At 49.2% G+C, this 12,434-nt stretch overlaps 1 protein-coding gene across 1 annotated transcript; it reads right to left on the reverse strand.

The window, feature by feature from the left end:
* Positions 1-2,045: 2,045 nt before the first annotated feature.
* On the reverse strand, positions 2,046-7,378 carry CDX2 (caudal type homeobox 2). Its single transcript, XM_067562736.1, has 3 exons — positions 6,886-7,378; positions 3,317-3,460; positions 2,046-2,261 (listed from the first exon to the last, which is right to left on the reverse strand). The coding sequence occupies exons 1-3, from the start codon at positions 7,376-7,378 to the stop codon at positions 2,158-2,160; spliced, it is 741 nt and encodes a 246-aa protein (XP_067418837.1). The 3' UTR covers positions 2,046-2,157.
* Between the last annotated feature and the right edge of the window lie 5,056 nt (positions 7,379-12,434).

A 12,434-nucleotide genomic window follows, 5' to 3' on the forward strand; every position in this document is an offset into this window, starting at 1 on the left:
CACACGGTTAAGCACAAGATTTTGGTGATCACGGCTTTCCCAAAATACACCAGGACAGGTATTCTGCAATGGAGACAAAACCTTTCCCGACTCCAAAAAAAATAAAAAAATAAAAAAATAAATCCAAAACAACAACCAACAAACAAACAAGCAAAAAACAGAGCCCCGACACAAAATAAAAAAACCAAACAAAAAGCAAAAACAAAACCTCTGCTCATGTTGGAAACAGCTAACGAAAGAGACCAGGGCTTTCAAACCACTCATTGCAGGCCAGGGGGAAGCACCATGTCGATTTCACATGCTTGGCACATGAAATCAGCTTCTCAGCCTTTGGGCAGGAGCCTGCCCGCCGCACTTGACTCCCCTCTTTGGAAGACCTTTAATTTCTGCCCCTCTCCCGTTGTGGAATCACGTCGCAGCTACACAAACACATATACAAGCCCTCAGCTTTAGCAGACGTCTGCCCTAGCCCTAAGACTTGATTAAAAACAAGGTGGGTAATTAAAGAGCCTCCCCCCCCCCAAAAAAAACAAACCCAATCATTTTATTAATAGCCTTCCTAAAACGACAGTGTATTTAACACTCCTCCAGCATGGGAAGGTTATAAATAAAATAGCAGGATGCATTTAATAGACTATTTTCACCCTCGATTATTGGTATTGACTAGAACCCAGCAGGGATGATGGAATAAAAATTGCAACATGAACAAGTCCTCACCAGTGCTTGGCCAAAGCTTATTGCATGAGCCTAGGGGTCACCAGGGGCAATAACGGGTCTGAAATGTCAAATAAATGTCACCCTTATTAGCAACACTGTTAAAACATATTAAAACTGCAAATCCCGGGTAAAATAAATTGCAAATGGCCCGCGGAGAATTGACTGGCTAGATGTCCCTATCCCATGACCGGTGCAATAAGAACATACAGTTTCCGACCTGGTTGGAAAGACTTGGTCTGCGTCTGTTTCAAAGGCTAATTTTCCAGATTTTGGATAATGAGTAAATACTGCAATAAAACTGTGAAAACCAAACTAAATCTTTGACAAGGAATTGCAGGTATTTTTCGCTGTCATCTGTGTCCAGGACGGGCGAAATGATCCATCTTTTGGTCTTTCTCTTTACTAAAATGTGCCAACCCTAGATGTCTGTGTCCCAGGCAGCTTTGTTAAAGAACCCTTGTTACCGTTCAGAAACTCCCCTTGGGTCTTTCTTTTCATTGTCGGACCCATAATGAAGCTGGTATAAAACCTTTAAAACCAGGCAGGCGCTTGTATTTATGAAGCTGTCCAGAAATTTAGCGAGAAGAGAAATAGCGCACAATTTAAACAACAGAGCATTACGCTCGGTGCCTTTCTTAAATCTTTCATCTTAACCCCCTTTGTAATAATATTAGGACACACACAGGGATCCTCTCTCTTGGCAAGGGTAGCTAGTTGCAGTTTCCACTGGAGAGTTCACCTCTTAATTTCTCCACAGTGCAGGACGGTGCTAATAAATCTGGCCGGGTGACAATCCGCACCACATTTATGAGCTCTTTTACAAGTGGCTAACATTAAGCAATTCACTTCTGAACATTTAAGCAGCGTCTTATCTTACCTTCCCTGCGCTGTAAGGCAAGATGGTCATTTTGAATGTTTATGGTTGCAAAAGACAAGTGTGCTTTAAATTTTGCTCTTCAATTTCATCATTAACCCAACATGTGTAATAAAAACATTCACACCGATCCCTGAGATTCAGAGTGTGAGAACTTACAGGGGTATTTGGGGTCAGCTCTCAGTTATTGGCATTTACTGCATTGCAAACTCCAGTGTAAAAAATAAAAAAAGATCATTAATATCCCCGATCAACGAAACAGACACACTGTACATTTTGTACAAAAAAGCAGATGGCTGGAGTGTGGTAGAGGAAAGGTCGGTGAGGCCATTGTTAGTGCACAGAGGGGGAAAAGCCTGGACTCTGTCAGGTTCATTAAGTGACCTTTTCCACGATGGGTTCTGTGAATGTCGCTCTTCTGTTCACCAAGGAGGGCAGAAGCGCCCCCCCAGATTCAGTCTCGGGCTGCTGTCACTGGGTCACTGATGGCGCTAAGACCCCAGCGGCTCCCAGGACGGCCCCAGCCGGGCCAGGACCCGTTGATTCCTGGAGAGAGGAGACCCGGCTCAGCGGTTGCGAGCCGCTGTGCACCGCGCCGGGCTGAGACTGCTGCAGCTTCTTCTTGTTGATCTTTCTTTCTTTCGCTCGCCTGTTCTGAAACCAGATTTTTACCTGGCGCCCGGGGATAAAAGAGAGAGAGGGAGAAATGGTCAAATCGGAGAACGAAGCGGCACCAGGAGCGCAAGGCGAGCAGGGCTGGGCTGCAGGAGTGTGCACCTCAGGGGGTTTGCTCGGCAATCAGCCCAGCCATCGGAGCCCGGCGCTGGCGCGACACGCACGGAATAGTTCGGTTTAATGCAAGCCAGAGTTCCACCGTGGATGTTCGCCTGCGAGACCCTTTCCCGGGGGAGTGGGGCCTGATCCCCAGCTCCTGACGCAGGCTTAAATCCTTGCTAAAGGCGAGCATAGCTTCTCTGAGCAAGGGCTTTCTAGGTGGGGCTAAAATGGACATCTCCGCGGCACGGCTGCTGGAGCTAGAGGATTGTGGGGGGCTGCTCCCTCACCCTCTGGCTGGATGTAGCAATACCAACCCAAATACATGGTTTCCCCTTTCAGCACCCCCGCTGCACAAATTGTTCCAGCCCCCCCAGCTCAGCAGGCAGCTCGGAGCACAGAGCCAGCAGTCACACGCGTGGGCTGCGAGTCCTCGCTAGTGTGTGCGATGTGTGAGTTTGTCTGGCTGTAAAACTCTCTGTCTTGCTCGTCTGTGTCTCTCTTGCGCACACCGATATTTCAAAAAACGAGATAAGCTCCAAACATGATCCCATGCCCCATTATCTACGAAAACAGCCCCGCTCCTGGCAATAGCTGACGTCGGCCATTGGCGGCTGAGGACAATTTAAGTCACCGGGATAAGCACTCGGGGGAGGACAGGGTGTAAACAGCGCGCCACTTCGATCGAGTTGTTCCTCTGCATTTATCGCCATCCCTGGCGCCGCACCATCCCCTGGTTTTTAAGCAGAATCCCCCCCTCCAACCACCGATTGGTGCCAGCCATTTATTCCCTCGGGGGGCCCGATCCCACCGTCCATGTTTCCATTATCTCTTGGGCAAGTGACACCGCCAAGACTGACAAAGCGCACAGGAGTGGGACGGGGGACGGGGACTAAAAAGCACTTGGGTATTTCAGAAATCAAGCCAAGGTAACTCTCAAAGGACAGACCTGTCTCTCTGACAATGCCAGGGTAGCTGCCAGTTCCGCTTTCCTCCGGATTGTTATATATCGGCTGTAATGAAACTCCTTCTCCAGTTCCAGCCGCTGGTGGTCCGTGTACACCACGCGGTACTTGTCTTTTGTCCTGGTTTTAACTAGAGAGGATAAATTCATGACCAAAAAAAAAAAAAAAAAAAGGCAGCCGATCAGTCATAGTTTATGGAAACCTTTCCCCCGACCCACCTTTTCGTCTCCTCATTGCCGATCTGTCTGCTACTCAGGCAAACCCTTCTTTACTGGGTAAGGAGTACAGAGGATCAGGACCCCGCTAATGATTGCATTTCCCTAAACGAGGACTTAATGCAGAGCGCACCAGAGCCCGAGACAGAAGATTTTCAGGTAAGCAATTTTCCAGGCCTGGGGGAAATATTACACAAACTGCACGACTGGCACTTGTAACCGGACGCATGCACGGTATCTTTAGGCACGGGCCTCATATTTCAATTATTTTGAAATGTACCTTTAGTTTGTACATTTCTCCGAGGATCACTGTTCTGAAAAGCCGCTGTTCCTCCCTTAAAATGACAAAACGCCTGATTACCGTAGGCACGCTTCGTCTGGGGTTATTTCCTACAACCGAAGAATTCTAGATGCTAACAAGTTCACTTCTTGGGCATTGATTGCTCTTATTTGTCCCGATTTTCATGTCCCTCGGCAAACGATGACACTGTACGAGAGGCAGCTGAGCTGAGATTGTTTTACTGAATCCGTACATTTACTCGGATTCATTTCTTTTTGCAGAAGAGAAATGACAAGTCTGACACTGAAATGGAGACGAAAAATATCAGTCCTCCAAAATGCTAAATGTAAGGCATATGGTTTTTATCCTATGTGCATTGCTAAATCAATTGATCTCCCTTCTTCTGATTGTTTCTGGTTTAACTGGTTATATCCCCAGCTTTCTTGTTCATCAGAAAGATCTGAAGAGTCGGGAGGTTCTGCCTCTAGGTGTTTAATGCCCGGCAGGCTGACTTTGTTCAGGTAAACTCTCTGCAAACCACAACAAAAGCACCCTGCAAAGATACAAGTCTGATCAGAGAAAACTTCCCAGAGCCGCTGAATGGGGAACACAATGGCAAACAATGCAGGACAAGGAGATCTTATCAAAGAAAAATCTTCTCAATGCCTTAATAACAGGCACATTCTGTTTGAATTACCACTACTGAACAAATGGCGGCAGGCGCTTTCATCCCCTGGCCATGCAGATTAACATAAACACTGGCTCCAAAGGCAGCATTTGAATGGAGACATCACCCCCAAGTGACCAACCACCATTTCCAACACGAAAACGGTGGGAACATGACGGAATTGTGGGAAAATCGGCAGCCTCCAGTCCTGAATTGTTGGCCCGGCTGGCTACGGGGAGGTGCTCAACGGACTGCAGATTCCGTCACATTAAAGTCCTTCATTGCTTTCCCGTATAGTCCACTGACTCCAGGCCCTTTGATTCGGGGGGATTTACCAAGCCAGATCGGAACCCTCATTCCAGAGAATGAGAGAGGAATGCCAGAATTCATTATTTACTGCGAAAGTTGCCACCCTTTTTTCCGGTCAGTAAAAGAGACAATGGCGTGGAAGGTGTATATCAAAGCAAGATGTGTTTAAAGGCCCATGACAGATGAGGGTCTGCAGAAAACAGGAGCTCCTGGCTAGTCTGCAGGCACCAAGGAGACATTAACATCACAACTGAGGACGGCGCCTGGTCACGTCCTTGCCACCATAGTGCAGGACATCACAGACCTTTCTTAGCTGACAGACAGCCAGCCCCAGTCACCGCAGCTCCCTTCAGCCTCCTTACCCCGCTAGAGGAGGCAGAGGGCAACTTTTGAAATCTGCTTTAAAACACCCCGTCCCCCCCGGTAACACCTTCCAAGCTGAGCACCTCTCCCCAGGGCGAGGAGGAAAAGAAGCACACAGGTCAGTTTCGCCTTCCTGGAGGAAACCTTCCCCCTCCCCCCCACAAAATTGCAGTCCAGCTCGATGGGATGGGAATTAAGAGCCCGCCCGAAACCTGACAATCCCAGGACTCAGAACCGCCTTTGCACATTTCCCAGCGAGGGCGCAGCGGGTCAGTGCGAGAAATAAAAGCTCGCCAAGATGTTAATAAAGGCATGCGCCCAATGACTCAGAAACGAATGCAAAGCGACACCGGCCAATGATTTATATGGCTATAATTGGTTATAAAAATCTTTTAAGTGGCTATAACCAAGGCTACTAGGACTGAAGCATAGGGAGGACCAGCCAGCTCTCCATTGGGATGAAATTAAACTAAACTCATCGGAGAATCTGTCAACACCCTGAGCAGAAATAGGTGTTCCGGGCCTCTGCGAACCTGGAATCGAATCAGGAGAAGGCCCCCAACAGATTATCCCCACAACTCATCGTTTCAAGAGATACCTTGAAATAGGGGTTCAAAAGCTCTGTTGTGTCGGGTCCTAAAGACAAATCTACTCCCTCGCACTGCGTTAAAATCGTACAGCCGTTCCCCCAGCAGGACTACGGCTTTGTTTCGTGCGTTTTTTCATTTGAAGTTAATTTCTCCCAGAGGCGAAGGAAAGGTTCACATTTCTCCCTGTAGCTGCGGTTCGGTAACAAGGTTCCAAAGCCCCAGAGTTGTTCTGCTCGCTATTGCAAACTCTTCCCAAAAGGATCTTTAATTCAATTGTTCTCGAGTGGTTAAACAACTCTCTGCTTTAAAGTGAGCAAGAACAGTTAGTTGGGGACTTTTCCCCTACCCACTTCAGTGTTTTTGTTTCATAATTAAACATGTAAAATAATCGAAGGGAAAACAGAATCTTTCCTCTTAAAGAAGAGCCTCGTTTTTGAGCGGCTGCTTCCCTGTTTTCTTTTTTGGGTTTTAAATAATCCAAATTGAGGATAGTCCAGAGAAATGCCTGGGCCCACCCACATCGCTGAGGCGGGCTCCAAAACGCTTGAGATCATTTTTTTTGGAATGATCAAATGTCCCTGAAAACCATGGCACAAACAGCTCTCCGGTAACACGCAGGTTGCCCTGATCCTGCCCTAGAGCCGGCTCCAAACGGAAAGCGAACTTAGATGTCTGGGGGGCTCTTTCCCTCCTGCCACTGTAAAGTTTGGTCACTGTTTCCCACAGGGGTTTTTGTGGAGGTTTCCTCCCCTGCCAGAACGGAAAAACTGCAGGCTGAGAAATGACTAGCGAAAGAACTGAGTGGGGTTACCCTGCCAGACCGCACCGTGCAGGCCGAGCTGGGCGCAGCACGGTCCAGTCCCCGGGGGTTTACACTTCTCTGGGCGGCCCTGGGTTCCGGCAGGGCTCAGGCTGCTTGCGAGGGGCCCAGGGCTCTGCTCCCACGCCGAGCTCCGGCGCGCAGGGTCCCCGCCTTTGTGGCTGGCCTGAGCCCCAGGCCGGCACAGCTCTGCTGCAATGCCGAGCTCCCCCGAGCTGGGCTAGTGCCCCGGGGGGCCCTCGCGTGCTCGGCCGCGCTCTCCAGGGCGCTAGCGCTGTGCTCGCCCAGGGCCCCCACCCGGCGCTGCTTACCCTGGCCGCCCAGGGAGGGCTGCGCCGGCTTCCTCATCCACTCGCACAGATTCCGCCGCTGGCCGCCAGGGGAGAGCTGCTCGGCCGCGGGGCCGCCCGGGTTGAGCTGCTGCATGATCCCGGAGGAGCCGTGCGGGGCAGGGCCCGGGTGGTGGGGATGGTGGTGGTGATAGTCAGCCGGGCTGTAAGCCAGGGCCGCGGCGGGGGAGCCGCCGTTCAGCCCGGGCACCGCGTTGCCCGCCGCAGGCCCCCCCTGCCCGTAGCCGTTCCAGTCATCCCGCAGCGGAGCGCCGTAGGGAGAGGGCCACGAGGGGCCGGGGGACTGGCCGCTGTCCAGGTGGTTCACCCCCGCCGCGGCCACATGGTATCCTCCGTAGTCCGGGTACTGCGGGGCGCCGACAAAGTTCTGCGCGGCCAGGTTGAGCCCCCCCGAGTGGCGCACGGAGCTGGAGTACATGGGCACCTCCTTATCCAGTAGGTAGCTCACGTACATGATGGCGAGAGCCAGGGAGCAGCTCTCCACATGCTGCTTGGGGCTCTGGAGCTGCTCTTCCCTTCCTGGGGGACGGGCTCCCCTTTTGGTGGTGGGGGTGGGGGGACACGCCAAGGGACTGTCCCCCTCGCTGCCTCTGCCGAGCCGTCTCTCTCCCACTAGCGATCCGAACCCATTGGCCGGCAGCACTTACATGATTAACGATTGTTTACAAGGCTGTATTAGTAATGGCACAGACACACCAAAGGCAGGTGACGTGGAGAGGCGCTGGGTATATAGCTACTACCCCTAAAAGAAGATTTGCATTTAAAAAGATAAGGAGAGGGCAGCGACCCGATCACAGCTAAATATTCAAGCCTTTATTGTTTAAGAGCTTCCTCCTTCCATTGCAACCTGGTGCACTTTAACCTCCAATCACAGGTTCAAAGAACTAAATGAAGAGACTTGCAAAAGAGAGCGCGAGAGAGAGTTCTAAGGGCCAGGGTGGGAATCTGGAAACATTGTATCATGGACTATCCCTAGGCAGCACCTTAGAAAAACCGGTCTTGTTTAGGTTTTGCTTTTGGTTTTAAATGGTATAAAGGCAGCACATCTAAGGAGATACATGTATATAGATAGTCCGCTTTTCAGAGCTATTAGTTAAGAATAACTTTTTCGTTAGACGGCTGGATGAAGAACAGAGGGAAAGTGAAATCGACACGAGAAGGGCTATTTCAATGTCTCTAGGTGTGCGTGGGGGCATACAGAATTTTCAGTCCAAAAGGAATGCACTTGGATCTCATTCATTTCTTACCAACCAAGTAACGTTTTGTTTTCCCTAAATGTTGATAAGTGGCTCGGTTATTGTGTAGCTTATTGTATTTGTACTTAATATAGCAATATTCGTGTGTTATATATATCCTTTGCTGAAAATATTTTCAAAATCAGAGCGATAGAGTGGATTTTCGAAATTCGTATCGAATATCCGCAAGAAAGAAAGGTCTCACAAAATCAAGAGAATAATCTTAACAAATATTAATCTAATCGCTAGATATTATTGTTGGGAAAGAAATATGATCAATGCCGAACACGTGCAGGGCAAGAAAAGTCCTCTGATCTAATATATTCTACTTTTTACCCCATTTGGTAGTTTAGATTGCACAGGGAGAAATGATTGCAACCGAGGGAGAGTTTCTTTGATATGAAATACTCCTTAAACGGTAACGTCACATCGTTGTTACCCCATTTCCAGAAAATCGGTGGATGAATTGCATTTATTTCATTAATATATTTCATTAATTCCATTTGATCAATTGAAACTAAATTCGAGCGAAGTGGTGCCTCGCATAGATACTAGGACAAACATGGGAATGGTTTGGTGATTTGCGGCGCTGGCGAAATGATTTTTTCACGCAGAGAATTGACATTTTAACGCGCTATGCAGACACGACCAAACTCCCAGCGCCTACTAAGCAAGTATGAAAATGTTACTTTGCCATGAGAATTCTTCATTCTCCCCACAACCCATCTCATATACAATTCGGTCTTTGAAGAGGCGCCATCCATTCACTGCTTTTATGCTTTAACTTGTCACCTTGAGCAGGAACAATGCAGAAAATGCTGAATATTTGCATTTCTTTATATACACAGCAACGAAGTCTTTTGCTCACACAGATAACTGCATAAGATGGAAACTTTTCCCCTTTCCACCCCGTTTCACAGAAGTCTGACAACTCAGCGCTAACCCTTCTCAAAAGCCACTTTACAAGCCATCTTCAGTCGTTCTGGGCCACCCTCACCGAGAATCCAGTGACGGCGGTAGAAACCCCTTCTAATCAGCGCTCCACATCACAGCGTGGAGAATTATGCGAACCATCACTCCACATTTAATGTCAGGCAGACCGCGTAGGAAGTACAATTCCCCTTTGTTTCATATTTCTAGTTAACATGGGCCGGACGACTTCAGCAATGAAAAACGAGGGGTCGAGCTCATTATTAGTTATAGACATTATTTTTGCCAGGGATAACCGTTCAGGAGTAACTAGATCAGAAACGCTTGTCACTAAAGCCCTGGCAGCGTGTGGATGAAGTTTAATGTTTCTGATTAAGAGATTTGGACCATTTTAGCTCTCAAATATTTCCCATGTTATTTCCTCCAGTATTGAGCGCGCAAGCGTTGAAGAACTGGATTCATTCGTAATCATTTTCTTTAATGAAGGAGTGATGCCAGCGAATATGAATGGTGGAATTCAGCTCTGGAGCCTGCACACCTTGTTCGAGATTTTCTGCTGATCTGGAATATGTCCCATTCATTAGCCAGCGTGCTGGGCGGACATATTTGCACACTGTCCCCGGACATTGTCTCTATACATTTTCTGTAGCTAGCACCCCCATCTATTGGACGTGAAAACAGTCCATGTAACATACACAGTTTGAAATACAGCGCGTATTTTACACACGGTTGCCATAAGAACTTGCTGGACGCAAGAAAGCCACTTGCTCGGTGGCTGATTTGTTTTCCTGGTGTCAGTTTGAGGACCCGGTGCCAACATGAAAGAGAGAAAAGGGGAATTAGAGAAATCTTTAAAAGCTCGGCGCTCTTAATGCCACAGGCTTAAACACAGCTCTGAAAAAGGCTGCATCCTTCAACATAATCTCCTCTGCCGATAAGGGCTAACAAAGCACATCTATGACTATGCGAATTTGATGAAGCAATAAACCGAAAACAGGGCCATTAAACTGACAAAGCTCTGTGCATATTGGATCAAAGCCCCCTACCCCCTCCCCGGGCTGTGCGGCAAAGCGCACGGTCGCCACGTGAAGCGTATTTTATCCCGACAGCACACACGCATCCCTGGATTTTCGAAGGGGAGATCCAGTCTGTGCCCTAACTTGGGTGGGTTGGGGATAGGGGCTGTTAGAGGGTGTGGAGGGGAAGACAGCGATCTCCACGCCCTCGTTGGCCCGCTCGGGGACTGGCTTTGATAGTGGAATACTGGCTGTAGCTCCTGTTTTGCTATGAAGGGGGACAGATAATACAAAGCCGCTGAGGACTGGAGAGAGTGCGGAAACCTCGGGGCCTCTGCACCGGCTTGGGAAGGTCTAAGGGGAAACATACATATGACGAAGCTTAAAATAAAGCCCAGGCTACGATTTTAATCAGAAAAATCAAAGCTATGGTCCACCGATGAGGGAATCCAGCGAGCACACACGGCTGTAGGAAGCGAAGCCAGACCGGGCGAGTTGGGAGCAAATGGAAACCTTTGCAAGGTCTTGCCCTACGGGGGAATTTCACAGCAAGATGGTTAAAGGGCATTTTTGTGGGATTGTATTTTATTTTGCGTTTGAAGCTCGGACTCAAATACAGGGTGGGGCATCTGAGCTACTCCTTTAACCCACCCAGCACAGGCAACACCAGCATGTAACAACTCCAGAGCACCAGCCACGTCAATCACAGTAGTTAGGGACCCGGAATCCACAACGCTAGAGGAGACTATTGTGTCAATGGGTCAAACATACCACACCGGACAAGGTCTGGGGCGGGGGGATGGGAAGTGTGTGTGTGGGGGAGGGGGGAACAGGCCTCTTGCGAGAAGTAATCCCTGAGCATGAACTGCGGTTTAGGCGCCTTGACGGTGCAGCTAGGCCGTGTTTTGGGTTTGATGAACGGCTGCCTTGCATCGGAAGAGCTGCAAACGCCGTATTCAACCCTGGCCAACGCAAGGTTCACCTGCCACGGACTCCGCTGGGGCTCCCTTGCCTGTGGGGGTGGGGATGGCGCGAGCGCACAAGGGCTTGCACGCTCAGGTCTGTTCTCTCTCGTGCACTTGCCGCGTGGTGCAGCCGGCTGGCGCGAGGCACAACGACGTCACGTCGGCCCCGCGAGGTGACGGGGCGTCACTTTGCATTAGAATCCACGATCTGCCCTCGCTGGCCCGTGTGGCCTCAGGCAGGCGCAAACGTGTTACACGATCCATTTAAACCCCCTCCCCCGGAAACGGGGTGCTTAATGGAGACGCCGCACCGCCAATGGAGCCGTAGTAGCCTGGTGGCGAAAATGAAAGCTGAGACAAAGCGGGGGGAAGATTTCTGTAGCTCAATTCGGTTAAACAGCCTGGGCCAAATTTAGCCTTGGGGTAAGTCCGTGCAGCGCCATTGGAGGCCCCAGGCTCACATCAGGGCTGAATCGGATCTTTCAGGAGCCCTAACGAGGACTGCAATGGCAGAGAGGGGGAAGGGCAGCCTTTGGGGTCAGTCCTATGCAGTGATTTCCCAGGACGCTTTGCAGCCCCTTTCAGGATCGGGGCCCCATCACTCTTTGGCTTCTCACTTACAGTGACCTGGAAACCTTTCCAATGTCAAAGCTTTAAACCAAACAAACATGCGTGTGTCGAACCTCAGAGAGCAAATTTGCAGTTGTCCAACTCCTCTGAGCAAGTAGCACTTCGGTGATTGCTACCTCTTTGGTCCTGTCTGACTTTATTGGATCAATCTTTGCAAATACCGCCACCTCCCTCCTCCCCCCTAAAAAAGGAGGCTGTCAGAGGGCGCTCAAATATGGCCTTGCATGTTAATTTGCACTGGACTTTAACCAACATAATTCCAGTGCAGAAATGAATTACAATCAGCTGCGTGACATTGCTTTGGTGTCCCAGTGACACTATCCCAGAATGAGAGCGCTCCACACTGAAAACAAAATCCAGGCTCCCTTATTGCTGTTTATGTGACATTCCCATTGCGATGGGTACGGTAACAAAGCTACATAATTATGGGGAGGGCTTGTATTTTTACCTCTCTTCTTATATTCAACCATTACCTTTCAGTGTATGTATCTTCGTTGGGAAGCAGATCAGGAACTTTTTTTTTAAATTGTGTAACACACTTACAGTTTGTAAAAATGTTTGGTATGCCTTCAGATTCTAAATCAGCACAGTCCAGAACGACTTTCCCCCTCTATTCCCCTCTGTGCTTCCCAAAGAAACATCCCATTGCAACAAATAGACACGAAGGTGGGCAAGGCAATTTGTATGTGTTTTAGTACAAAGTTTTCCTTGTCAAATCTTTGTGATGTTAATTG

Source organism: Emydura macquarii, unplaced genomic scaffold (genome assembly GCF_026122565.2).
Source record: "Emydura macquarii macquarii isolate MOO-44397 ecotype Brisbane River unplaced genomic scaffold, CSIRO-AGI_Emac_v2 contig_2473, whole genome shotgun sequence".
Lineage (NCBI taxonomy): Eukaryota > Metazoa > Chordata > Testudines > Chelidae > Emydura > Emydura macquarii.

Excerpts from the sequence above, each read along its gene's own strand:
- CDX2 (XM_067562736.1), bottom strand. The coding sequence starts at position 7,378 with ATGTACGTGAGCTACCTACTGGATAAGGAGGTGCCCATGTACTCCAGC. Across the intron at positions 3,461-6,885 it reads GCCCTCCCTGGGCGGCCAGG|TTAAAACCAGGACAAAAGAC; the intron begins GTAAGCAGCGCC and ends TATCCTCTCTAG. Across the intron at positions 2,262-3,316 it reads CCTGGCATTGTCAGAGAGAC|AAAAATCTGGTTTCAGAACA; the intron begins AGGTCTGTCCTT and ends CGGGCGCCAGGT.